General features: G+C 47.7%; 1 protein-coding gene across 1 annotated transcript; it reads left to right on the top strand.

Annotated features, from left to right (window-relative positions):
• Nucleotides 1-325: 325 nt before the first annotated feature.
• Nucleotides 326-13,077, top strand: Zfand2a (zinc finger AN1-type containing 2A). Its single transcript, XM_031338494.1, has 7 exons — nucleotides 326-562; nucleotides 2,069-2,163; nucleotides 2,813-2,907; nucleotides 5,968-6,099; nucleotides 9,373-9,524; nucleotides 10,530-10,595; nucleotides 10,823-13,077. The coding sequence occupies exons 2-7, from the start codon at nucleotides 2,109-2,111 to the stop codon at nucleotides 10,836-10,838; spliced, it is 516 nt and encodes a 171-aa protein (XP_031194354.1). The 5' UTR covers nucleotides 326-562; nucleotides 2,069-2,108; the 3' UTR covers nucleotides 10,839-13,077.
• The last annotated feature ends 12,381 nt before the right edge of the window (nucleotides 13,078-25,458 follow it).

The raw sequence follows: 25,458 nt of genomic DNA, 5'->3' as shown, positions 1-25,458 counted from the left end.
TCAATTCTGTGCATACCGCAGCTCCAGCCCTCGGGGAACTCCTACTGAGCCACAGGACTCTCCGTCAGGCCGATCCTGTCTCAGGCCTGTCACCTCACATAGAGCTGCCTCACCATGACTCAGCCTAGCCCATAGATGTTGCCTGACTGTTCCAGAAAAGAGGCGGAGGACAGGGAGGGACGAAAAGGCAGTGGAACCACCGGATTGGTGGCGTGGTGAGTGACGACGTCACGGCGCCCAGCCCTCTATGGGTCATTGCACGAAGGGATTGGCCGGCCTTTGGAGACGTTTTTGGGCGCGCCTAGACGTTAGGGGATTGGTTGGCGTTGATGTGACGGCATTGGAGCGCGCCAGGAACGCCCAGGATGTGTGACTCTGGATCTGTCGGTTGCGGATAAATGGCCGGCACTGCTGCTGCAGGGGCAATGCTGCGCTTTCCGGCCTTGCGAGAAGTCGGGCACTTTGCGGCGATTGGAGCTGCAGTTTCTACTGCGGTGTCGCCGGGCTGACCACAAAGGACACCGCTTGACTGTCTCCGCCTCTGACTACCCGTGAATGCCAGGTACCGGTGTGTGGTTGCGAGTCGCTCTAACCAGGGTCACGTGCTGCTGGGGCCCGAGGAGCTGGTGAACCCGAGGCTGGCGTCTCCACATTGTGATTCCCCGTGGCCTGGGCATCAAGGAGTTACTGTCTCAGCACAGTGACACCTCACATCCCCATGTCAACTGTTCAGAGCCATTGTCGTGGCAGCCAGGCATAGTGGTTGTTGCAGGCCTGTAGTCTCAGCTCTGGGGAGTTGAACTATTAGCCCACAGGCTCCAGGCTAACCTGAGCTAAGTAATGAGACCCTGTCTCAAGAAACAGTCTACGGGCAGAGAATGGTGGTTCATGCCTTTAATCCTTGCACTGCAAAGGGCGAGGCAGGCAGATCTCTGAGTTGATAATTGAAGTGATCTACAAAGCGAGTTAAGGGACAGCCAGGGCTACATAATAGGACTGTCCTAACCCCACCCTTTCCCCCACCCCCATCCCGCTCCCGGACCTCCTATAAAAAAGGGGAGAAAAGAAACAATTGATGGTCATTTGGTAATACGTCATGTGCTGCTTGCTTTGAACAAAAACATTTCGTAATGTGGATTCTGTTGTGCATGATGTTAAAAGGTTTCCTCCCTGAGAGGACTGAGGTCCACCTTAACCACTAAATGCAGTAGGAAGGGAAGGGCGGAGGGTGGGAAGTGAATAGAGCCTTAGAGGTGTTAGGATGTTTGAGGAAGTGATGCAGCAAATTGGTCACATAGATGTTTACTGAAGCCTGAGAGTGCTAGGCAAGGAGTAGATTGGAAGTTCCCAGCAGAGAAAGTGATAGAAAGATATAAAAAGATCTTTGGGGACTTGAACTCTGAAAAAGTGCAAGAGTCGTTTTGAGTCGTTTGATAGGTGCCAGGACTTGGAGGGGACTTTGCTCTAAGCCTGGTCTCCAGAAAGCCAGCCTCTCTGGTTGTCTGTTTCTTGTGGTTAATTAAAGGCTTGGGCCGCTTGCCCTGATCGTCTCTGGCCTGATATCATGGCATGAGGGAGTGAGAGGCAAGGGACAGGCTACTCTGGGGAGTGTAGTCAACTAATGGCACTTAGCACCTGGGCACAGAATCTTGTTGATGTCAACACGAGTATTCAAGAGATGAAACTGCAGCTTGAGGTCCAAGGAGACTGTAGTTTTCAGCGGCAGCTGTGGATTGCATTCGGGAAGCCTTTCTTTCTCTCACCACATTTGTTTCGGTTTTTTTTTTTTTTTTTTTTTGCCAGAGCTGGGGATTGAACCCAGAACTTCCCCCTCCTACATGCTAGGCAGAGCATTCTCATATTGAGTTGCAACTTGGTATTTAAGATTAAAGGACTACTTTCCTCTTTGCTGAGAATTTGAGAGGGCAGTCTTTTCCCGTGGCCCCAGGGTGATTCGGGTCTTCCCTGCTCCTCACAAATAGCCTCTCTCTGTGTTCTTTGGCTGCAGATTACAGGTCGTGGGGTGAAGAACTCGGAACCTCATTCTCTTTACTTCTAATTCCCACAGGGGATGCGTAAATACCTGTGTGTTTTGGACACCATTCATAATGGAGTTTCCTGACTTGGGGAAGCACTGTTCAGAACCGACTTGCAAACAACTAGGTAAGAACTTTCAAGGGCTCTTGCTGAGAAACAGTATTTCATTGGCTGTTTTGTGGAGGACACCGAGCTTTTGTGCTCCTTAGCTGGTTGACCTCTGTCCTGGTTTAGCTTCTCAGCATGAAAACTCTGGTACAGGACACAGGATCTGCTCGAAACTACAAGTAAACAACCACCTAAGGCCAGGCAATAGCCACCAGGGCTTTGCAGATAACAAAGACTTGGATGGTTGTGATACCACAAGAGGTGGTGTCTGTGTTGAAAAGACAGCTTTGCGGGTCCTTCATTGTCTCTTGGCCTTACTGCATTTCTAACTTTGGGACGCTTGTCTAGCGTGTCCGAAGCTCATGCTTCCTTCCCAGTTACTGGAAAGGTGCGGGCAGGAGGATCAGATATTCAAAGTCCTCCTAGGCTACATATGAGGTCCAGGCCAGCCTGCACTAAATAAGACCCTGTCTGGGTTTTTGTTTGTTTTTTGGTTGGTTGGTTGGTTTTTAATTTCATGCTCCAAAGTTGTTTTCTCTCACATGTGCCACTTCGGGGATGTGCTTGTCTCTCTTGGGATGAGGAGCTCCTGCTGTGAATGGTATGCAATTCTCTAGTTCCAATTCTATAGAGGATTTACTGTTTTATCCTGCTTTTTTTTTTTTAGATTTTCTGCCAATAACATGCGACACCTGTAAACAAGATTTCTGTAAAGACCATTTTTCCTACGCAGGTCATAAGTGTCCCTTTGCATTCAAAAAGGTAATGCGTGATCCTAGGGTCTAGACTGCATGGGCCACAGCTGTTCTGTCCAGTTGTTCTTTGCAGGCCAGAGAATGATCTGTGATAGCCACACTTTGAGTTTTGAATGAGTGGGTTTGTTAAGTATATATAGCAAGCCAAAGTAAAAGTAGCTAGAGAGAGATGGATGGATGGGTGGGTGGATGGGTGGGTGTTAAAACATCAAATTGGGCGCTCATTTGCCCCAGACTACTAGAACACATTTCCAAATAGTTCAGTGCCCACATGTGCCCAATGACTTCTGCATTGGACAGTGTAAGACTGCAGGGTGTAAAGCTATCAAGACTTTATTTTCATAGATGTGGAGTCAGATTCCTGTTTTAGCTGAATCACATTAATGGATCAGGTTAAAATCCACACAAGATGGTTCTTATCTAGGGGCAGAATGGATTTGCTGATCAAGAGACAAGGTTCATTTAGAAACCAAACAGGTGTTCTATACTGGTGTATGTATGCACATGGGGCCAGGGAGGGTAGGGGTCAAAGCCAGGCACCTCCCTCTATTGCTTTCCATGTTTTTTGAGACAGGATCTCTTATTAGAAAATCTACCAGTTGGCCAGCAAGCCCAAGATCCTCCTTACTCTACCGCCCCAGCATTGGGATTACAAATGCATGCTGCCAGGCAGGCATAGTGGTGGATACGCCTTTAATCCCAGCATTCCAGAAGCAGGTGGATCTCTGAGCTCAAGGCCAGCCTGGTGTACAAAGCAAGTTCCAGGACAGCCAAGGCTCAAAAAAACAACCAACCACACCACCAAAAAATAAGTGCAAGCACCTGGTTCCTACAAGGGTGCCGGGGTCTGAACTTGGGTCTCTGAGCCATCCCCACAACTCCTTAGACTGGGTGTGTAAGGGAATAAACAACCATGGAGCGAGATGACCAACTCTGTTCACTATAAGATTGTGTGGAAGGGAAGGACTCTCAGAGATTTTGGAGGATGTGTGCTCTGTGCTGTGCCTGATAGGGGGCAGAGGACAGCAGTGGCAGTCTTTTGGGACAGTCCAGAGAGCCACATGGTTGCAGTGGCTGCAGCTTGTGATCTCTCCAGGTAGTGTATTTGTGTGGAGATCAGAGACTGAGTTTCTTCTGTAGATGGACAGTAGCCTGCTGTAGGCTGTGACCCTCACCGCAGCCCTGAGGGAAAGCCTGCACCCTCTTAGGCAGATTGTGCTGGGTGGGAGGGCCGGGCAGAGGATACTCCCAACATGCCATCCACCTTGGTTTTCTTTTGAGATGGTTACTCACTGCCAGGAATTCACCAAATAGGTTAGGCTGGCTGGCTAGCAAGCCCCGGGGATCTTCCTGTCTCCACCTCACCAGCATAACTCCACCAAACCTCCCTTTCAAGTAGGTGATGGTGGCAATCAGGTCCTGGTGCTTATGTAAGGGTATCTTTACCAACTGGACCATCTCCCATCCCTCAAATTGCACCCTTAGGATGTGTCCCACACTTGAGCAGTCACAGCTGGTCTCTCCCCTTCACACACTGAGCTTGAGTATTCTCCAGCACCAGGGAACTGCAGGCGTCTAGGTTTCTTGTTCCTTTAGTCTCTGTAGGGTATTTATAGGAGATTCCACACTATCCAGCAGACACTAGAAGGTCCCTCAAGTCGAGGGCCTCACTCTATCCCAGAAGTGACTAACAGATCATGTCGGTGAACTCTGCCCCCTTCCCCTGGTGCCATATGGACAGTGGGTGACTTAGTGTCACATGCCTTAACTGGGGCTGGCCATGGTTCAGCCAAGCCATTGGGATGGGTGGGGTTGGTGACTCAGATTCCTGTTTTCCAGGCTCTGATGACTAGTGGCCACCTGTGTATGTGTCAGCTGGACCTTTCTTTGTTGTCCATGCAGGTAGCACCTGTCCAGAGATCATACAGGAGTGCTCTGTTTCTAGGTGGTCACATTAGGTAGACAGTGGGCCACACAAGCCTGTGACCCTGTTTCCATCTGATGTCGGCCATCCCTTGCCCTCTGGCACGGACCCCTCCCTCAGCAATCTTGGCTCAGAGTTTTTTTGGGTTTTTTGGCTTTTTTTTTTTTTAAATTAATGCTTGATTCAGAACCTTGTTTTAGTTAAATGTTTTCTTCATGCTCCAATACAATCTTTCAGAACCAATCAAGCACATAATGTCAGTAGATTTCCTCAAAACTCAAGACTCACAGCCACAGTTCTAAACCTCTCTAAGACACAGAAGACCACAGCATAGTGACTGTGGCACTAAATCCCATTTGTGTGTAAATCAGAAGAGAAGCAAATGAAAACCAAAACTCAGTGATGTCATTATTTAGGATGCATATTTTTAAATTCACTTTCCCTAACACTGGCAAGTTTTAAAAACTATCAAAACCATGCTGGGTGGTGGTGGTGCACGCCTTTAATCCCAGCACTTGGGAGGCAGAGGCAGGTGGATTTCTGAGTTCAAGGACAGCCAGGGCTACACAGAGAAACCCTGTCTCGAGGAAAAAAAAATACACACACACACACACACACACACATATATATATATATGTGTGTGTGTGTGTGTGTGTGTGTGTGTGTGTGTGTGTGTGCCTGGACTCTACCCCGGGGCTCTCCCCAGCCCTTCAAACTTCCCCAGCAAATTCTTATGTCATTGGCTCAGAGTTTTGACATGCTGTTTGGTCATTCTCGGAGCTCCTCATTCCCTCCAGGGCCCCCTCAGTCTCTGGTTGGCACAGCAGTGGGGCACAGCCTGTCCACTGCTGCTGAGGGCATCCCCCTTCTTGTAAAACCGCTGAGGATCAGAGGCAGCTGTACAGAGTAACTCCTGGGACCCTGCCTGCCAGTGCGCCCACCTTAGCCATGGGGGTCAGGTGGGTCCCCTCCTACAGCCATGCTACTACGCCCTCACCCAAGTCTCACCAGCTTCCTTTCTCACTTGAGGGTTCTCCAAAGCTGGCTGTGGCCCCTTTTGTATTTAAACCCCACTGGACAGCTTTGTGGGGTAGGGGAGATCTGAGTGTGAGTCTTGGTGCCATTGTATGTTTGTTATTTCAGGATGTGCAGGTGCCCGTGTGTCCACTCTGTAATGCTCCCATCCCTGTGAAGAGAGGTGAGATCCCAGATGTGGTGGTCGGCGAGCACATGGACAGAGATTGCACCTTTCACCCCGGGAGGAACAGAAACAAGGTGAGAGTTGGCTTTGGCCTCGCGTAGGCCAGTGAACACACGGTGTTGGTGTTGCTGCTGCTGCTTTTCCGGGAAAGGTCAATCTTCTTTCTTTTTCTTTCCTTTTTTTTTTTAATTTTAAAGATAGCATCGCTCATAGTCCAAGCTGGTTTAAGCTTGCTATATAGTTCCTGATCGCCCAGACTCCCTCTCCTGAGTACTAGTATGATAGCCGTGCACTACCATGCCTGTTTTATACAGTGTTGGGAATCAAACTGAGGACTCTGTGCTTGTTAGGCAAGCACCCTGCAAACTGAACCACATCTTCAGCCCAAAGTTCTGTTTTTTAAATGTGACTGTGCTGGCAGTCTGTGGGAAGCAGAGTGTTTTCCTGTGTTGTGAATGGTGAGCTTGCCTTGTGGAAATAGTTCCTAAGCCTCACAAGGGTCCCAGGTTAGGTCCTTGTTTCAGGAATCCCAGGTGTCTGAGGTGAACTCTCTCTCGTACACTCCTTCTGGGAACAGAAGAAGTGGGCCACCTTTTCTGTCCTCTCCCTGGGGTGTGGTGGGAAGGGTCCCCTGTCTTTGATCTTTCTAAGAGAAGGCATGTCCCCAGGCAGCACAGGTGAGAACTGTGGTCCCTGAGCTGGGGACATCCTGCCCTGCTCAGGGCTGGCAGCCCCCTGTTTCACCAGGTCTCTTGCTGGCTCTGAAGAAGCTGTGCCTCTGACTCTAAGGAGGGCCTGAGGTCTTTCTTGGGGGTGTGGTTTTGCCTCCCAGCAGCCATTTCTGCCCCCTTCCCCCCAGTGTGGTTTGTTTCCTCCGTGGACTTGCCCTCAGGCTCTCTTCTAGCTAATGATGGGTCTTCTCTCACCTACAGCTCCAGGACACGTGACTTTAGCTTCTACCTTCTGGCTATGTGCTTTCCCCCACTCTCTTTCCTCCTCTTTCCCTTCAGCTTCACCTCTCCCCTCCCTCCCTCCTTGTTTTTGAAACCTAGTCCAGCTCACTGTCAATCCTCCTGCCTCAATTCTTGAATGCTGGAATTACAGGCCTGTGCCATCGTGCCTAGCCCTTTCTGTTTGCTTTTCCAGCTCATTTCTTTTAGGGAAATCTCTTTCTTTGCCGCTGCTGTGTTGATGTTCCATGAGAGCAGAACTTTAAGGCTTGCAGATCCCTTCCTTAGCAGCTGTCTGCAGGCCCAGGAGCCCTCACCACCCCTGCTGCTCCTCCCATAGGAGGCTCCTCTTGTGTTTGTTCCTGCTGGCTCCAGCCTCACTCTGCCCTGCCATTTTCCAGAGCAAGCATACACGTGTGCACAGGGGCAGAGCATGCAGCTTAGTGGATAAAGCTTTCTGCCTGGTCGCACAAGCCTGACAACCTGGGTTAAATCCTTTACCATGTAAAGGTAGAAAAATAAAATTACTCCGCTAGGGTCCAACCGTCACATACTTGTGACTCACACTAGTGACTCACACTGTGTACCCGCACCCTGTTACACAGTTTCTTTGGAAAGAGCCTAGTGTCCTCCTCAATTGCCATCAGTCCCCAGGGATCCTTCTGTCCCCTTCCCACACCCCAGCCCTGGGTTACAGATGCACATACCACCACACCCAGTTTTTTTCCATGTGTGCTGGGGATTAGATTCAGGTCCTTATGCTTAACAGCTCTCAGTTCCATGTAGTTAGGAGCTATCTTGGTGCACTTCTTAAATAATTGATGTAAGCATGCACAAAGTCTACTGAGCATTTCAGCTTCAGACAGGGCATGAAGTTAGTTCCATGGTGCACCACACCAAGCCACATTTAGAAGCTTAGCCCCTACTGCTGTGCCTGACACTCCAGGCTCCTATGTAAAATCTCCCTTAGCTCAGCCCAGAATTCCTAGACACTGCCTCCCCTCCCTGCATACTGTCCTTCCTTCTGGGCAGCCTGCTCACACACAGGGCTCCTGCTGCAGGCCTCTTATGCCTCAGGGTAGGTCTTTCAGAGGCTGGCCCCTGGCTGCTGCCTAAACCACCCCTTACCGTAGTTCCCAGGAGTCAGGGGTTCTGGGAATTTATATCACCATCCGCCCCTTCCATGCAGAGCACGAGCTGCTGGTGCATGTGATGCCGTAGATATACCAGCGGGAATATAACCTCTGCTGTCTCCCCAGCTTCTGATCATTTGCCCTCGTGGGCTGCTGTGACTCTTGCTTTGCCTTCCTGCCTGCCCTGTTTTTTTCTGCCTCATCCTCCAAGAAATAAATCTCTTGCTGCCTACCCCAGGTGCCCCAGCCTTGCTGTCTCCATAGGCAGTTTTTACCCCTCGGCTGGCACAAGCTGCCTCATCAGAGCCTTTGCATCCTCTTTCTGAGTGCCCAGGGCATGCTAGCTTTTTATTTTACCTTAAAAAAATCTTTTAAAAACCACATGTGATGCACACCTTTAAATTCAGCAGTTGGGAGGCAGAGACTGGGGGGAATCACTGTGAGTTCAAGGCCAGCATGGTGCATAGTGAGCTCCCAGCCAGCCAAGGCTACATAGTGAGGTCCTGTTTTAAAAAAGAAAAGAAAAAAAAATAGATAAAAATGTTTATGTTGATGTGTGATGTGTGTGTGCCTTCGCATGCGCACATGTATGGAGGCCAGAGGAAGGTGTCTTCTGGCGTGCTCTGTCATTTTCCGCCGTATTTCCTTCTGACAGTTTCTTGTTGAACTCAGGCTGACAGCCTGCTAGCTCCAGTGACCCTCCTGTCTCTGCCCCTCCAAGGACCAGGGTTACAGACATGTGTGTGACCATGCCTAGCATTTGATCTGGGTGCTAAGGATTTGACCTTTGATCTTTATGCCTCCCCATGTGCTCATAACCCAGAGTCATCTCCCCAGCTTCAGGGTTTGTTGTTGATGTTTTTGTTTTTATTGGACAATGTCAGGGAATTAATGTAGTGCTAAGCCATAAGCATAATCTTCTTTTTACTTTAAAAAACTTTTATAATGCCAGGCGGTGGTGGTGCACGCCTTTAATCCCAGCACTTGGGAGGCAGAGGCAGGCGGTCTGAGTTCGAGGCCAGCCTGGTCTACAGAGTGAGTTCCAGGACAGCTAGGGCTACACAGAGAGAAACCCTGTCTCGAAAAACCAAAAAAAAAAAAAAAAGAAGAAAAAAAAACTTTTATTACATTATTCATGTGTGTTGGTGGTAAGGTTGAGGGCTGGGGTGGGGTTCAGCAGAGTCCAGGGCTTGCATGTAGAGTCAGTTCTTTTCTACCTCAGCTGGTGACTTGCCTGGTAACAGAAGTGACTTTGTTCTTGCAGGTTTTCACACACCGCTGCTCCAAAGAGGGATGCAGGAAGAAGGAGATGCTGCAGCTGGCTTGTGCCCAGTGCCATGGCAACTTCTGCATTCAGCACAGGCATCCCCTGGACCATAACTGCCAAGCTGGGAGCAGCTCAGCCAGCAGAGGGAGGTGAGCATGGGCTCCCAATGCCGCCGACCTGGTGTACAGCATGCTTCAAAGAAGGGAGCTTAGACTCACAGTCAGAGCTGGAGTCCTGTGAAGTTAGTCCTGCAGCTGCCACATACAGCGGCTTCGGCTGGGGCATTTATGTTTTCATGGGCTAGAGCAGAGAGTTGGCAGCTGGCTCCTTCCAAGAGGCCCTCCCTCCCTCTCCCAGTTTCTCCTGTTTTCTGGTTTGCCCAGCACTCCGAGGTGAGCCTGGCGTTGTAGCCCCACTGTATACATCCTTGCCTTTGTCTTGGTGTGGCATTTTCCAGTACCTGTCTGCATCCCGCCTCCCATTCTCTGCTGGCTGAGTGGCCTGCTGTCTTGACTGATGCCCGGATGGTGGATGCTCAGTTTGATCATCTCAGTGAAGACTTGTCTCTAAATGAGGTCCCTTCCAAGGGCTAGGGGGGTTGGGTTGCAAAGTTGGTCTTTTGGGGGAAGCAATATGGGCCAACCGTTATTGCTACCTTTTTAAGTAGTAGAAATCTGCACTCCTGAGTCAAAATGAAACATAACTTCCTTTTTTGTATATGCATGCATGCGTGAGCATTGTGCACACATGAGTGCACATGGATGTTGGTCCTCGGTTTCCACCATGTTTGACCCTCATTTGCTGTAGTGTGTGCCAGGCTAGGTGACCTGATAGCTCCAGCTTTCACTTACATCTCGATGCAGGAACCCTGGGATTGCAGGCACACACTAGCACCTGGTTTTTACACGGTGCTGGGAATTCAAACAAGTCCTAGGCTTGTGTAGGACTGAGCTGTCTACTAGGCCCTTAAGTTACCCTTTATGTGGCATGCCTATGGAAGTCAGAGAACAGCTAAGATACTTTTTAATTCCACTTGACTTTCTCAAACTGTATGTGATCTGGGCTGGAGCCCAACTATCTTAAGTGCATAGATGTGCGTGAGACTTGATGTGGGTAAGAGGGTTGAATAAACATAAGTCTGACTTTCTCTATAGGGCTTCGGCATCCAGAGCTACCGAGCAGAAGCCATCGGGAGTCAGTTGGCTGGCCCAGCGACTCAGGTACTAGTCCAAATGGCATGTGAGGCTCCGGGACCGGGCTGGCCTCAAACTCAGAAATCTGCCTGTCTCTGCCTCCCAAGTGCTGGGATTAAAGGTGTGCGCCACCATTGCCTGGCTGCAGTAGCTATTTTTAGAACATCCTGCGCTTCCTCCAAGGTTGTATTTCATGACAGACTCCTTCTAGGCAGTTCTGACGTGTGGTCACCCATCTATTCTGTCTCTTTCAGGCGCACAGTGAAATGACAGAGAGGCTGCGAGGCTCCGAGGCTCCCGTCAGTGATGCACACCAGCTCCTTCCTGTTGGGTTTTCATCCTGCTGACATGGCCTCCCGCACTTTCTTGCCTCTCCTGAGTCTGAGTCTTTATGGGAGAGTCTCCCACTGGCTGTTCAAGTTAGGACGAATTGATGGCTCAGTGAGTAAAGCGCTTACCTCACAAGCATGAGGACCTGAGTTCATCTCCAGAACTGCATGTGATTGGTGCACACTTGGGAGGTGGAAAGAGGAAAATCTCCAGGGCTCTCTCACCAGCAGCCTAGCCTTCTTGGAGAGTTCCAGGCCAGAGAGACACTGCCTCAAAAACCAAGGTGGACACTTTCTGTGGCGGGACATCAGAAATTCACCTCTGGCCTCACACACACACACACACACATACACACACACACACACACACACACACACACACACACACACACACTGTACAATTGAATTGATTTGGTAAACTAAATGAGGCTCTTCAGCAACTTCTTGAGGTGAGTTAGGTTACCATAGCAAAAAGCTGTGGGTTCAGGAGATGAGAACTTGTGTTCACCTCAGTGGTGGCTTTGGCCTGTGCTAAACCACTCCAGGACTTGGTATTCTGGAAAATTCTGTCCTATAACAGAAAAGAACTACCATATGCTCTGCATTCTCCCTCCATGGCTTTTGTAAGGAGCTGTCCTTTCCTGGCCTCCACCTGGGGCTGCTGTGTACTTGGCCTGCAGTGATGTCTCCAAGGTTGACTTAAGCAACCAGTTTCACTGTGCCATGGCTCCACATGCCTGGGTTCAGATTGTTTTGTTTTGTTTGACACAGTGTCTCACTATGGAGCTCTGGCTGTCATGGTACTCACTATGCAGACCATGCTGGCCTTGAACTCATAGTGATCCCCCTGACTCTCCCAAGAAGAACACCAAGAAATGGGAGCCATTTCAGAAGTATCTGGTTTTGCAATCGAAGCTTCTCCTCATGTGGAAACACCATGGCAGCGGGCTGAGGGTGTCCTTGGGCACTTGACGGAGCAGAAACCCAGACAGGAGAGCCGTGGTGCTGGGCCTCAGGGTGCAGCCACAGTTGCCACCTGACCTCCATATAAGGGCTTACTCTCACTTTCCAGGAGCTTGGGTGTCAGAGATGACATGAGACCAACCACCCAAGCTGCTTTTGACTTTCACCCTTAGTTGACAGCCTTTGGGACAGTTAACTGCACAAATTCCATATGTAGCAGCATTGTGTAGGCTTTGTGGGCTCTAGCTGTGGTGGGGAGGCAGGGGTGGGTTCCACTCACTCTGTTCTTTAAAGAAGAGCACCAAGAAATGGGAGCCATTTCCTAAGCCAGTGCCTCTGTAACATCAGTACACCAGTCTCTTCAGTCCAGCTCTAGACTCATCAGTGCACTCATCCTGTCCCTAGTGTCTGACTTGGGGTGTGGGGAAAGGTGTATTCAGGGTTTGCTCTTAGAACTAGGTCTAGGGAGTGGTGCTATGTGGGGACACAGACAAACCATTCTTTTGTACTTCCACTTCCCAAGGTGACAGCCATTCTCCCTCATGTTGGTAGACACTCGATATAGCCAGCATAACCAAGCTTTTAATTCAACTTTAAGTTTTTAAACATTTGGGTTCAGTAATTAGGCAATGTTTAAATAGGGACTTGGGTATATGAGTCTCCCTCCTAACCATTGCATGCAATAATGTTTCCACTGAGATGACTAAATTGGGAATTAAAAGCACACTGGGTGGGCTGGGGGAATGGACCAATGATTAAGAGCCTATACCTCTCTTGTAGAGGACCAGAGTTTGGTTCCCAGTACCACCCATATTAGATGGCTCACAACTACATGTAAACCTCAGCTCCAGGGGCATCTGATGCCTCTGAACTCTGGGCCCTTGCACTCACATGCACATGTTCTTAAACATGAATTTGGACGTGCACTGGGAAAGAAAGGTTAGAACCTAGCATAGTGGGTTAACCCTCACCTAGAGCCCACCAGTGAGGAGCTGGGGCCACAATTCTATAGGAGAGCACTTGCCTAGAACCCCTCTGGTCTGGGGCATAGTTTAGTAGTGGAGGACCTTCCTGTCATGTCTGAGGACTCAGATTCTATCCCTACTATTGGAAGGAAACAAAAGCACCAAACTTTAAAGGCAATATCAAATGTAAGACTGTGTGTTGAAATATTTTATATGTAATAGTTAATAAAAATAATTTATTTCACCTGTTTATTTTTTTTTAAATTTATTTTAGATAGTCTCTAAACCTGCAGTCTCACTATGTCCTGGGTCTCACTGTATAGACCAGGCTGGTCTTGAACTCATTCTCCTGCCTATACCTGGGATCAGAGATGTGTACCATCACTCCCGCCTTGTTTAATTTTTGTGTGTTTTGTCTGTGTGCATGTGTACCGTGTGCAGGCCTGGTGCTTGCACAGGCCAGATTTTTTCCTTAGGAGATACGGATAATTCTTTCAAAGTCTGCATTTTGTATGTGTGCCCTGCAGGTATGTTTGCTTGTTTGTACATATAGGGGCACAAGTGTACATAAATGTGGAGGCCTGAGAATAACCTTCAGTGTCTTCCTTGGTTGCTTTCCTCTTGTAAACTGAGGCAAAGACTCACCGAACCCAGGGCTTGCGGTCCATCTGGTCTACTTAGCAACTAGGTAGACCAGATGGACCTGGTCTCTGCCTCCTGGATGCTGGGATTACTGGAAGGCTGCTATGCCTCCTGCCTTTTTTGTGAGATTGGGCATTTGGTCCTCACACTTGCCCTCTGAGCATCTCCTCAGCCCTGTGTGCTTTTTTAAGAGGACTTGGCAGTTCCCCTCTCTAGTGTGGTAAGATTCTCGGTCAGCTGCTGGGGTCTTGTGGTGGAGGCATTTGGGGAACACTAAGTGCAGGGGATTCCCCTTCCATTTCTGCTCCCTTTTTCTATAACAGGATCATAGGTAAGACTTGTAGTTAAGCCGTGTCTTGATGTCTTGGTCCCTGCCCAGCCACTGAGTAAGTTGTAAAGTCCCGTTTCTGCACCTGCCCCAGGTATGGAAGCATACAGCATCATGTATGAACAGTGCTAGGATGAGCAAGTCCATTGACAGCCTGTGTGTTGTTTAATGAGCTCCAACGTGGCCATGGGGGGCCCAGATGGGAAGTGGGACTGAGCCTGTGAAAATGGAGAAAATTATGAACAAGAAAAGGGAGAGGAGCCTCTTACACAGGAGTCTAGTTGCAGACTAGACTAGACTAGAGCTGGTAAGCTGAGAAGCAAGAGTTCCCCCAGTTAAGAACTGCTTAAGGCCTGTCTTTCCTCAGCCTGCCGCTCTTCCAGAGGACCAGAATTGAGGTCCCAGCACCCAGGAATCTAATGCCCTCTCTGGTCTCCATTGGTATGTGTATACATATATACATAAATTTTTTAAAAATCTTTTTTAAAAGATTATATTCATGCTGGGCAGTGGTGGTGCATACTTTTAATCCTAGCACTTGGGAGGAGAGGCAGGCAGATTTCTGAGTTTGAGACCAGCCTGGTCTACAGAGTGAGTTCCAGGACAGCCAGGGCTACACAGAGAAACCCTGTCTCAAAAAACCCTGTCTCAATAAACCCTGTCTTAATTTCTGGGCTGGAGAGATGGCTCAGTGGCTAAGAGCACTGACTGCCCTTCCAGAGGACTTGAGTTCAATTCCCATAAACCACATGGTGGCTCACATCTATAATGTGATCTGGTGCCCTCTTTGGGTGTGTCTAAAGACAGCAACAGCATACTCATATACATAAAATAAGTAATTCTTAAAAAATAAGATTATATTTCCATTTTCCTCTAGAGCCACCCTATGACTTTACTTACAGAAAAGAGAAGCAGGAATAGAGGAAGAGATGTCCCCTAAAAAACAATATTAAGTAACAAAGTTCCAAAAGCTGCTAAAATCCTACATACAGTCACCACAAAAAAGACACTTAACCACTGATCTTTACGAAGCCAATAGCCATGGGCTGGAGAGTTGGCTTAGGTTGAGAGGACCTAGGTTCCATTCCCAGTACTAACATGGTGGTAACTCACTACTGCCGTTAACTCCAGTCCCGGAGGCCTGATGCCCTCTTATTTCTGTAGGTACCCAGCACATACATGGGTATATTCATGCAAACCAAACACATAAAAATAAATAATAAATCTTTTAAAAATTAAGAAGCTGATACCCACACGCTTGTGCAGTTTCTTATTTATTTTGGTGACTTCCATTTTTGTTTTTATGGTTGTTGTTTTGGGACAGTGTCTCACTATCCATAGCTGGCATAGAACTCTATATAGACACGATGGCCTCTGAGTTCACAGAGATCTGCCTACCTTCTCCTCCTAAAGGCCAAGAATAAGGAAGGGTGTGAGGCACCACACCCAGTTCCTTCCTTTGAAATAATGTCCGAAGTATCCATGGTTGGCCCCAAGGGTGGCCTGAACCTCCCGTCTCCACTTTCCAGATGCTAGGATTACAGACACTCCTTACTATGCTCAGTTTATGAAGTGCTGGTGATGGAACCCATGGCTTCACCCGGGCTGGGCAAGTGAGCTACAGCCCGCAGCCCACTTTCTATTCTTTAAACTCTGCTTCTCATTGGCTCACCCTGAGGTACCTTTCTGAATGGAAGCCAAAGACTTTGTTTTACCCGAATCAAGGTCCCTAAAGGATTTAAAGAAATTAGGGGCTGGAGAGATGGCTCTGTTCCTGCTGCGCATTGCCTGCTCTTCTAGAGGTTCCAGGTTCAATTCCAAGCATCCACATGGTGGCTAGCAACCATCTGAAATTCTAGTTCTGGAGAAACTGATGCCCTCTTTTGGTCTCTGTAGGCACTGCATGCCAAGGTGCACCGCATGCAGAAAACACTCATTTACCTAATATGTGTGTGTGTGTGTATACATACATACATACATACAGGTAGTGGTGGTGCTTGCCTTTAATCTCAACACTTGGGAAGCCAAGGCAGGCAGATCTTTGTGAGTTTAAGGCTAGCCTGGTCTATAAAGCGAGTTCTGGGACAGCCATGGCTACATGGAAGAGCCCTGTTTTGAAAAAGCATACACTCGGTTTTTTTAAATGGAAATAAAAAAAAAAGATTTAAAGAAATTCCTCAGGCTGCTACAAATAACAGAATGGAGCCCTGTCCCTGTTGCTGCTGACTGGACTGCACGGGCATCAGTGGGCACAGCCCAGTAGTAGTTCATCAGATTGTTCAAGTGTGTCACTGCAGTCAGCTACAGCCCTTGCTCCTCCAGAGTGTAAATTCAGCCTGTGTGTATGTGTGTGTGTGTGTATCTGCATGTTTCACTGGTCTGTATGCCTGTGCACCTGTGTGTGCCTGCTGTCTTTGATGGTCAGAAGAGAGTATCATATCTCCCAGAATGTGGCAGTGTGTATGAGCTACCATGTTAGGTGCTCAGAACAGAACCCAGGTCCCTGGAAGAGCAGCAAGTGTTCTTAACCTTGGAGCTATCTCTCCAGCCCTGGAAGCTGCTTTATGAGTGTTTCGTTTTGGTTTGGTTTGGTTTGGTTTGGTTTTTCGAGACAGGGTTTCTCTGTGTAGCCTTGGCTATCCTGGAACTCACTCTGTAGACCAGGCTGGCCTCGAACTCAGAAATCCACCTGCCTCTGCCTCCCAAGTGCTGGGATTAAAGGCGTGTGCCACCACCACCTGGTTTGTTTTGTTTTGTTTTGTTTTAAAGATGTGGTTTTTTTTAAGATTTTTATTTATTTTATGTGTATGAGTACACTGTAGCTGTACAGATGGCCGTGAGCCATCGTGTGGCTGCTGGGAATTGAACTCAGGACCTCTGCTTGCTCCCGCCCTGCTTGCTCCTGCATAATACACTGTAACTGTCTTCAGACACACCAGAAGAGGGCGCCAGATCTTATCACAGATGGTTGTGAGCTACCATGTTGCTGGGATCTGGACTCAGGACCTTCGGAAGAGCAGTCAGTGCTCTTACCTACTGAGCCATCTCGCCAGCCCTTGTTTTGTTTAGTTGTTGTTATTCTTTAGTTGTTGTTATTCTTGGGTTTGGTTTATTGTGTGTTTTACTTCAAGACAGGGTATCTCTGTGTAGCCCTGACTGTCCTAGAACTCGCTCTGTAGACCAGGCTGACCTTGAACTCAGAGAGATCTGTCTGCTGAGTTCTGGAATTAAAGGCATGTGCCACCACTGCCTCAACCTTCTTGGGCTGGAGTTCTGGGATTCCAGGCAAGAGTCACCATACCTGTCAAGCCTATTGACCTCGCTTTTGTGGAGACAGCTTTGGATCTATGCTTGACATAAGCTAGAAGGGCTGTTGCATTAACTAAAGGCATCCTGTCTCTAATGGGACAGGTATGTCGCCAATTGCTTTGACATCTTAAACTCAGAGACCTGGCTTTGGGAAGGTGCATCCTCCATGTCTTGGCTGCTGTCATCCCTCTTCTGACTTTCACTGTCACATCTAGTCCATCCTTGGGTGAGGCTCAAAGCCTGGCTGTCTTTCAGAGAGAGACTGGGAACAGCAGGCTTGCTATTTGGAGCATGAGCTGCAGTTTCTGTCCTTTTCACAAGATGTCACCAAAAGGCCTTCATTGGGATGGAGGTTGACAGAGCCGCAGGCCCTGTGAGGCACTGAAGACCTAAGCTGGATAGTGTCCTGAAGCCCGGCTCAGAGCAGCCGCCCCTCACCTCACTTCCATAGCTACAGACAAACACGGGATCTCACCTGTTCCTCAGCTCCACAATGAGGCTGGGAAGTGGCTCTGTGGGTGAGCTAGACTTCCGTTTCCAAATACAAGCTTGAAAAGGGGGATTTTGATGTCCTCTCTGGCTTACTAGTATCTTTTGTGTGTGTGTGTGGTATGCATATGTGTGGGCATATGCGTGTAAGTGTATATGTGAGTATATACATGTGCATATGTGTGTTTGTATGTGTCTGTGTATGGTGTACATATGTGTATGTGTGGACATGTATGTGAATGAGTGTGGTGTGTATATATGTATGTGTGGACATATGTGTGCGTGGTGTGCATATGTGTATGTGTGTGTGCATGTGCATATAGGTTAGACATTGATATAAGGCATCTTCCTTGATCACTCTCTACTTTATTGAGGCAGGCTTTCTCAGTTGAACCCAGAGTTCATTGATTCAACTAGTCTGGCTAGCCAGGATGTCCTAGATTCATTCCTCCGTCTCTACCTCCTGATCACTGGGATTACAACCAGCCACCATGCCTGCCAGCTTGTTCAGTTGGATCCTGGGGATCTGAACTCCTGTTCCCACACTTGGGCAGCAAGCACTTTATCCACTAAAGAGCCACTCCCTGGCCCACCTTTTCAAGGTCTTGAGAGGAGTGTGAGAGGGGAAGCTAGCCTGGCTGCTTTTCTCATCCGAGATAAGGGGTGGCTTGTTTTCTTTCCCTGGCTCAGCAGTTGAAAGCACATACTGCTTTTCCAAGAGACCCAAGTTTGACTCCCAGCACCCATGTCAGGAAGTTAACACTGAGCTTCAGGGAATCTGACCCCTCTGGCCTCTGTGAGCACCTATACTCATGTGCACATAACCACACACAGACACCCACAGTCTTAGTTAGGGTTTGATTGCTGTGAGGAGACACCGTGACCAAGGCAACTCTTATAAAGGCAAATGTTTAACTGGGGCTGGCTTACAGGTTCAGAGGCTTAGTCTGTCATCATTATGGTGGAAAGTATGACATTGTGCAGGCGGACATGGTGCTGGAGGAGTTGCTGAGAGTTCTAGATCTTGAGCCAAAGGCAGCCAGAAAGAGAGTATCATCTTCACTGGGTGCAGGCTGAGCACTAGGAGACCTCAAAGCCCGCCACACAGTGACTCATTTCCTTCAACAAGGCCACACCTCCATTAGTAGTGCCATTTCCCATGGTCTATCACACCCACATACTTACACAGTTTAAAATCCTTTCACAGATGTGCCTTATTTATGTTTTTGGTTTGGTTTGGTTTGGGTTTTGTTTTGGTTTGGTTTGGTTTTTGGTTTTTGGTTTTTCGAGACAGGGTTTCTCTGTGTATCCCTGGCTGTCCTGAAACTCACAGAGATCCACTTACCCGTGCTACCACTGCTGGGCTGTTTTGTGGGGGGTGGGGGGGGTGGGGGGTTTAAGTTCAGACATAGTCAAGTTGATAACCAAATATAGCCACCCCACAATCCCTTCAAGTTGTCCTCTGACCTCCACAAAGGTGTCATGGTAGGCATATGTACACATGTACACATAATCAGTAATTAAAAAAATAATTTGTGTCTAACACAGATGTAGAGGCTCACAGCCATCCATCGAACTGAATACAGGGTCCCCAGTGAAGGAGTTAGAGAAAGGACCAATGGAGGGGTTTGCAGCCCCTTAGGACTAACAACAATATGAACTAAGTAGTACCCTCAGAGCTCCCAGGGTCTCAACCACCAACCAAGGACTGCACATGGAGGGGTCTGATTGTTCTGGCAGCATGTGTATAGTAGAGGATTGCAGGTTCGATCAGCAATAGGAGGAGAGGGCCTCGGCCTTGTGAAGGTTCTGTGCCCCAGTGTAGGGGAATGCCAGGGCCAGAAAGTAGGAGAGGGCGGGGTGACAAGCATGGGGAGGTGGGAGGCAACAGGGATTTGTTTTTGTTTGTTTTTTGGAGGGGAAACCGGGAATGGAGAAAGTTACATGTAAATAAAGAAAATATCAAAAATAAATAAATAAATAATTTGTGGGCTGGTGAGATGGCTCAGCGGGGAAGAGCACCAACTGTTCTTCAGAAGGTCATGAGTTCAAATCCCAGGAACCACATGGTGGCTCATAACCACCCGTAATGAGATCTGACGCCCTCTTCTGTTGTGTCTGAAGACAGCTACAGTGTACTCACATATAATAAATAAATAAATCAAAAAAAAAATAATTTGTAATGGCCAGGCAGTGGTAGCGCACACACCTTTAATCCCAGCACTTGGGAGGCAGAGGCAGGCGGATTTCCAAGTTCGAGTCCTGGTCTACAGAGTGAGTTCCAGTACAGCCAGGGGTACAGAGAGAAAACCTTGTCTTGAAAAACCAAAAAAAAAAAAAAAAAAAAAAAAAAAAAAAAAATTGTAATCATACCACTCGGACTGGAGTGCATGGCTGCTAGTTGGATGATCCGAGAAGCTGTGCACTGTCTTCTGGCATCCACACACAGATATTGCACGCATGCATACAGACAACGGTGAAGGCCCAGGTGACTGCTGCCTGGCTAGCCTGCCATTATAAGGAAGTGTTCTCATGTTTCTGCTGTTACTAGGAAACTTTCCAATGCCAAGATTGACTGCATATGCTGTTATGCTCTGTGCCCTTGGAAACCAATCATGATAGACGTCAGTAGAACTGTTTTGTATAGTTACCCACATAAGCTTGGATTGGAACCAACCACCCTCCTGCACCGATGGATAAGCTTTTATGGTATTTGCTTTTATAAACTGCCCCTGGGATGGACCCCAATATAAGAAAGACACCTACACCAATATAAGAAACCATTTGGAATAAGACTTCCATTTTGAATAGTGGTCCAGTAAAGTTTAATTTCCCAAGACCTCCCTGGGAACTGGCATCCTACTTGGCAGAAAGAGGCACATATGTGGGTAACTGACATCCTGGATGGCAAGTTAGGACATAAATATCAGACGAGCCAAGTCCCCTGCCACAGTTGAATACCACAACCAATGGGAGCAGGATAAGTGTACAGCAAAGACATGTTGCTGCCAAAATCCCCTATCCCTAAATCCTGATTGGTGGAATAAGGTGGCACAGATGTTTCTGGATGTTGGGCTTAAAACCCCTGTAGGATCTTAACTTGGGGTCATGGTTCAGTTCCCAAATCTGGACCATGGCCCTGGATGACCAGTCCTTAGGTGTGTGCTCAATAAACTCTCCCTGTCGAACTGAGATCAGTATTCATGTGGTTAGTGAGGTGACCCCTGGACCCCAAGAACAACAAACAAACAAACAAGTAGAGGGAACAAAGGAAAGAAAAGCCTGTCTTATTCCATTTGAGTTTGGGCTGGAGAGTCTTAGCAAGTGGCTGGGAGGATGTAATCTGTCTGCATCAGCAGTGCTGCCTATGGCCGGTACAGCAGCTAAGGCCACAGGTGAGACACATCTCCTCATCTTTATTTAGCTATGCTGCAAGCCTGGAGGAGGGTCATCAGTGATTTTTATTTTTAGAGTTTTCAGAAGAATAATGAAGTCAGTTTAAACACATTTGCTGGACTGACAAGGTGGGTCCTTGGGTAAAGATGCATCTCCATAAGGCCTGATGGGTTTGAGCCCCAGGCCCCACATCCTGGAAGGAGAGAATTAAAGCTTGCAAATTGTCCTCTGACCTCCACACTCAAGCTGTGACACTGGCCTGATTACACATGAAGTAGTAAACAGAAAAACGTAAAACTAAATAAACAAAAATGAAAAAAAAAATTGTTGTTTGGTTTTTCGAGACAGGGTTTCTCTGTGTATTCCTGGCTGTCCTGGACCTCGCTCTGTAGACCAGGATGGCCTCGAACTCAGAAATCTACCTGCCTCTGCCTCCCAAGTTCTGGGATTAAAGGTATGAGCCACCACTGCGTGGCGAAAAAAAATTTTTTTGAGACAGGGTCTCACTATGTAGCTCTGGCTGTCCTGGAACTCACACTATAGTCCAGACTAGCCTCAAACTCAGAGATTCTTCTGATCAGACTCATGAGTGCTGGGATTAAAGATGTGTGTCACCACACCTAGCTCAAAAGTGGAATTTTTTAAAAGTAAAATAATAATAATAATAATAATGTGGTCACGGTAGATGGGTTGGCTTTTGTGTTTTTGAGATAGGAACTTACTATGTGATCTAGTCTGACCTAGATTTCTCCATGCTCCTGCCTCAGCCTCCATAGTGTGGGATGATGGGCCTGAGACACTATACCCAGATAGATAAACTATTGTAATAGTAAATAATGGTGAGAGGGGAGAAAGGGAGAGACAGAGGACAGACACACAAAAGGTCAGGAGAAAGGGAGGGACAGAGGACAGACAGACAGAAGGGCAAGTGGTACTAAGCCAACATGGAGCTCAGGGAATATGGCCTCAGAGGAAGGGGGAAATGAGAGTTAGTCTCAGATAGTTTGGGGTCTGAGGACACAGCTCAGTGGATGAAGTGTCTGCTGTATAAGCGTTGGGACCTGGTTTGGATCCCCAGATCCCATATGGTGGCACACATCTATAACCCTAGGTCTGGGAAGCAGAGGCAAAAGGACCCCTGGACTCGATGCCAGCCTACATGAGTCAGTGAACTCCAGGTTTAGATATAATCTATGTCTCTAAGAATAAGTTGAAGCTAGTCACAGTGGCACCTGCCTTTAATCTCAGCACTCAGGAGGCAGAGGCAGGATCAGGTGGGTCTCTGTGAATTTGAGGCTCGACTGGTCTGCATTGCAAGTTCCGAACTAGCCAGAGCTACACAGTGAGACCATCTAAAAAAGAAGCCAATGTAGGAGTGACAGATGTAAACTAGCATTGACCTCTGGCCTCTGCACATGCATGCACATATGAGCATATATGCATCACCGCACATGTATACACAGGTGCAAACACGAATAGGCTCACACAAAGGAACACAGAGATCAACAGAGCAAGTGGAATTTCCTTGAGATCATAAATGTCAGTTCCATCCCCAAACAATTAGAGAAGGTGGTAATTTGGTAGGACAGAAAACAACCCAGCCATCAATAGTTTTTATTCTCACAAACAGCAGTCAGGAGGTAGAATGGGAGAGAAAACACCATTTATTCCACCAGAAAAGAACACTTAACCTGGTAAGGCCCAGAGAAGACCTCTGTGGCATGGAACTGAGACACATATATCATCCACTCCAGAGATTAAGATCAAGAACCAGAGTGTGGCAACATATGCCTCTCCTCACAGCACTGGGAAGGCTGAGGCAGGAAAATTATGAATTTGAGGCTAACCTGGGATACTTAGTGTCTGGAGTAGAAAAGAAGCAGATACGGATCGATGGAAAGTGTATTTGGATGATCCGACAGCCTGACAGTGTCCATTGTTTTCCCTAAATTAATTTACACAGCGAGGCTGGTCCTGGTTAGAAATCTCAGCAGCAAGCTTGCTTCCGGATATAAGGAAGTCAGTGCTTAAATTCAGATTAAAAGCTAACGTGGGCCAGAAGCTGCCTCAGTTGGTAAGGCACTTGCTGAATGGAGATGGGGACCCGAGTTTGCATTCCCAGGATCCATGTTTTGTTTGGTTGGTTTTTTTTTAATGACAAGCCTGATGGTTCTCCTATATAATTCTAGCACTGGAGAGACAGAAACAGGAAGATGGCTGGAGCTCACTGGTGAGCCAGCCTTGAATCTGTAAACTCTGGGTTCAGTGAAAGACGGTGTCTCAAAAAGTAACTTGGCAAATGATAAGAGGAGAACACCAGATGAAGACCTCTGGCCTCCATACATGTGCGCACACACGCACGAACACATACAAATATACAGCACATGCCCACCACACACGCTCACACACTACACACACACCACACACACACCTGGGCACACACAAACACATTCATAATACACACTTGCCTACACACACATGCACACCATATACTTGTCCGCATACACCACACACATACACACACACATGCACACACACACACATGCACTACACACTCCCCCCACCATATATACACACACACACAACACATACAACACAAACACAACACACATAAATATGAAAGACAGCCAAGTAGAACAGAAAAGAAAGTTCAGAAGGCCTCAAATGGGTATAGAGTCAGTAGGTAGAAGACTGAACTGTAAAATGATTGGTGTTGGGGTACCTGGCTGGGCTGGTGAAATAACTTGGTAGAGTGCTCACCTAGCATGTAAGAGGCCCTGAGATCAATTTACATATACATTTAAATTGAAAAGGAAAGAGTTGGGGCAGGCAGTGGTGGCACACACTTTTAATCCCAGCACACCAGAGGCAGAGGCAGAGGCAGAGGGAGGTGGATCTCTGTGAGCTCAAGGCCAGTCTGTTTCTTCAGAGTGAGTTCCAGGATAGTCAGGGCTACACAGAGAAACCCCATATCAGAGAAAAAAGAAAGTGGGAAAGAGTTGGGAAGAGAAAGAGAGTCAACAGGAATGGAGAGAGGACAAGAAAGGGTAGAGGGGTGAAGACATTACATACATGTGTGAAAATGGCTTAGTGAGATTCATTATTGTCTTAGTCAGGGTTTCTATTCCTGCACAAACATCATGACCAAGAAACAAGTTGGGGAGGAAAGGGTTTATTTAGCTTACTTCTACATTGCTGTTGATCACCAGAGGAAGTCAGGACTGGAACTCAAGCAGGTCAGGAAGCAGGAGCTGACACAGAGGCCATGGAGAGATGTTCCTTGCTGGCTTTCTTTCCCTGGCTTGCTCAGCTTGCTCTCTTATAGAACCCAAGACTTCCAGCCCAGGGATGGCACCACCCACAAGGGGCCCTACCCCCTTGATCACTAATTGAGAAAATGTCCCACAGCTGGGTCTCATGGAGGCATTTCCCCAACTGAAGCTCCCTTCTCTGTGATAACTCCAGCCTGTGTCAAGTTGACACACAAAACCAGCCAGTACAATTAATATAATTAATATATGCTAATAAAACCATAAAAACACAAATGAAGAGGGTTTAAAGATGAAACTGGTGCCCTCCATAGACACTTAGAAGTATGTATAGCTTCCTGATGGCTCATATGGCTGACTGTGTGTAGTCTAACCTACTAAGTGGCAGCCCCTAAATTATAGCTGATGAGCTGCAAGTGTCTGCACACACCCGTTGGCACAGCTGACAGATCAGCTTATTGATCTGTCCACACCACTGAGACAGAGTTAGGCCAGGCGGTGGTGGCACTAGCCTTTAATCCCAGCACTTGGGAGGGAGGAAGAGACAGGCGGGTCTTTTGTATCCTTGTGTGGTGCTGACTAACCCCAAACCATAAAATCATTGTTGTTTCTACTTTCTTAACTGTAATTTTGCTACTGATATGAACTGTAACTATCCATGTTTTCAATGATCTTAGGTGACACCTGTGAAATAATTACTTTACCCCATGGGGTTTTGACCCACAGGTTGAGAACCACTGCTCTGAGGGTTGCTAAGGAACCAAAAAGAAACCCACAGGATGGGTCCTGAGTGGCATCTGACAGAACGACAAGTGACAAAACAAAGCTCCAGCTCTGAGGGATACAGGATGTTGGGGAACGTTCACGGTCAAGGGAGTTAACTGTCTTATTTGAGATTCCCAGAAACTGTCTAGGAGAATGGGCTCCACTCTTGGTCATACACACTCCAGCTCAAGCCTGATCCGTGGCTATTTTAAGATAATGTTTATTCATACAGAAGGATTGTTATCTCCGTGTTGGCCACCTTCACAGCATATGCCAGCTGAGCATTTGATTCTTGATTCTCAGCCTGTTAGAGGCTTCAACAAAACTCAGGTGAGGGAGTCCCTGTCTTTTCTCATGGCTTGATAATCTCCCCTCTCTCTGTTCTGCCTCTCAAGGAATTGACTGTTTCCTATCAGTTGGCTAGCATTATCAGCA

This window comes from Mastomys coucha, unplaced genomic scaffold (assembly GCF_008632895.1).
Source record: "Mastomys coucha isolate ucsf_1 unplaced genomic scaffold, UCSF_Mcou_1 pScaffold22, whole genome shotgun sequence".
In the NCBI taxonomy this organism is placed as follows: Eukaryota; Metazoa; Chordata; class Mammalia; order Rodentia; family Muridae; genus Mastomys; species Mastomys coucha.
Note: the sequence above shows the minus strand (reverse complement) of the source record. Positions and strands in the feature narration are given on the sequence as shown.

Bases quoted from the DNA above. Each gene is read 5' to 3' on its own strand.
- Zfand2a (XM_031338494.1), top strand. From the start codon at position 2,109: ATGGAGTTTCCTGACTTGGGGAAGCACTGTTCAGAACCGACTTGCAAA. The intron at 6,100-9,372 runs GTGAGAGTTGGC...TTGTTCTTGCAG, and splicing joins CCGGGAGGAACAGAAACAAG to GTTTTCACACACCGCTGCTC. The intron at 9,525-10,529 runs GTGAGCATGGGC...CTTTCTCTATAG, and splicing joins AGCTCAGCCAGCAGAGGGAG to GGCTTCGGCATCCAGAGCTA.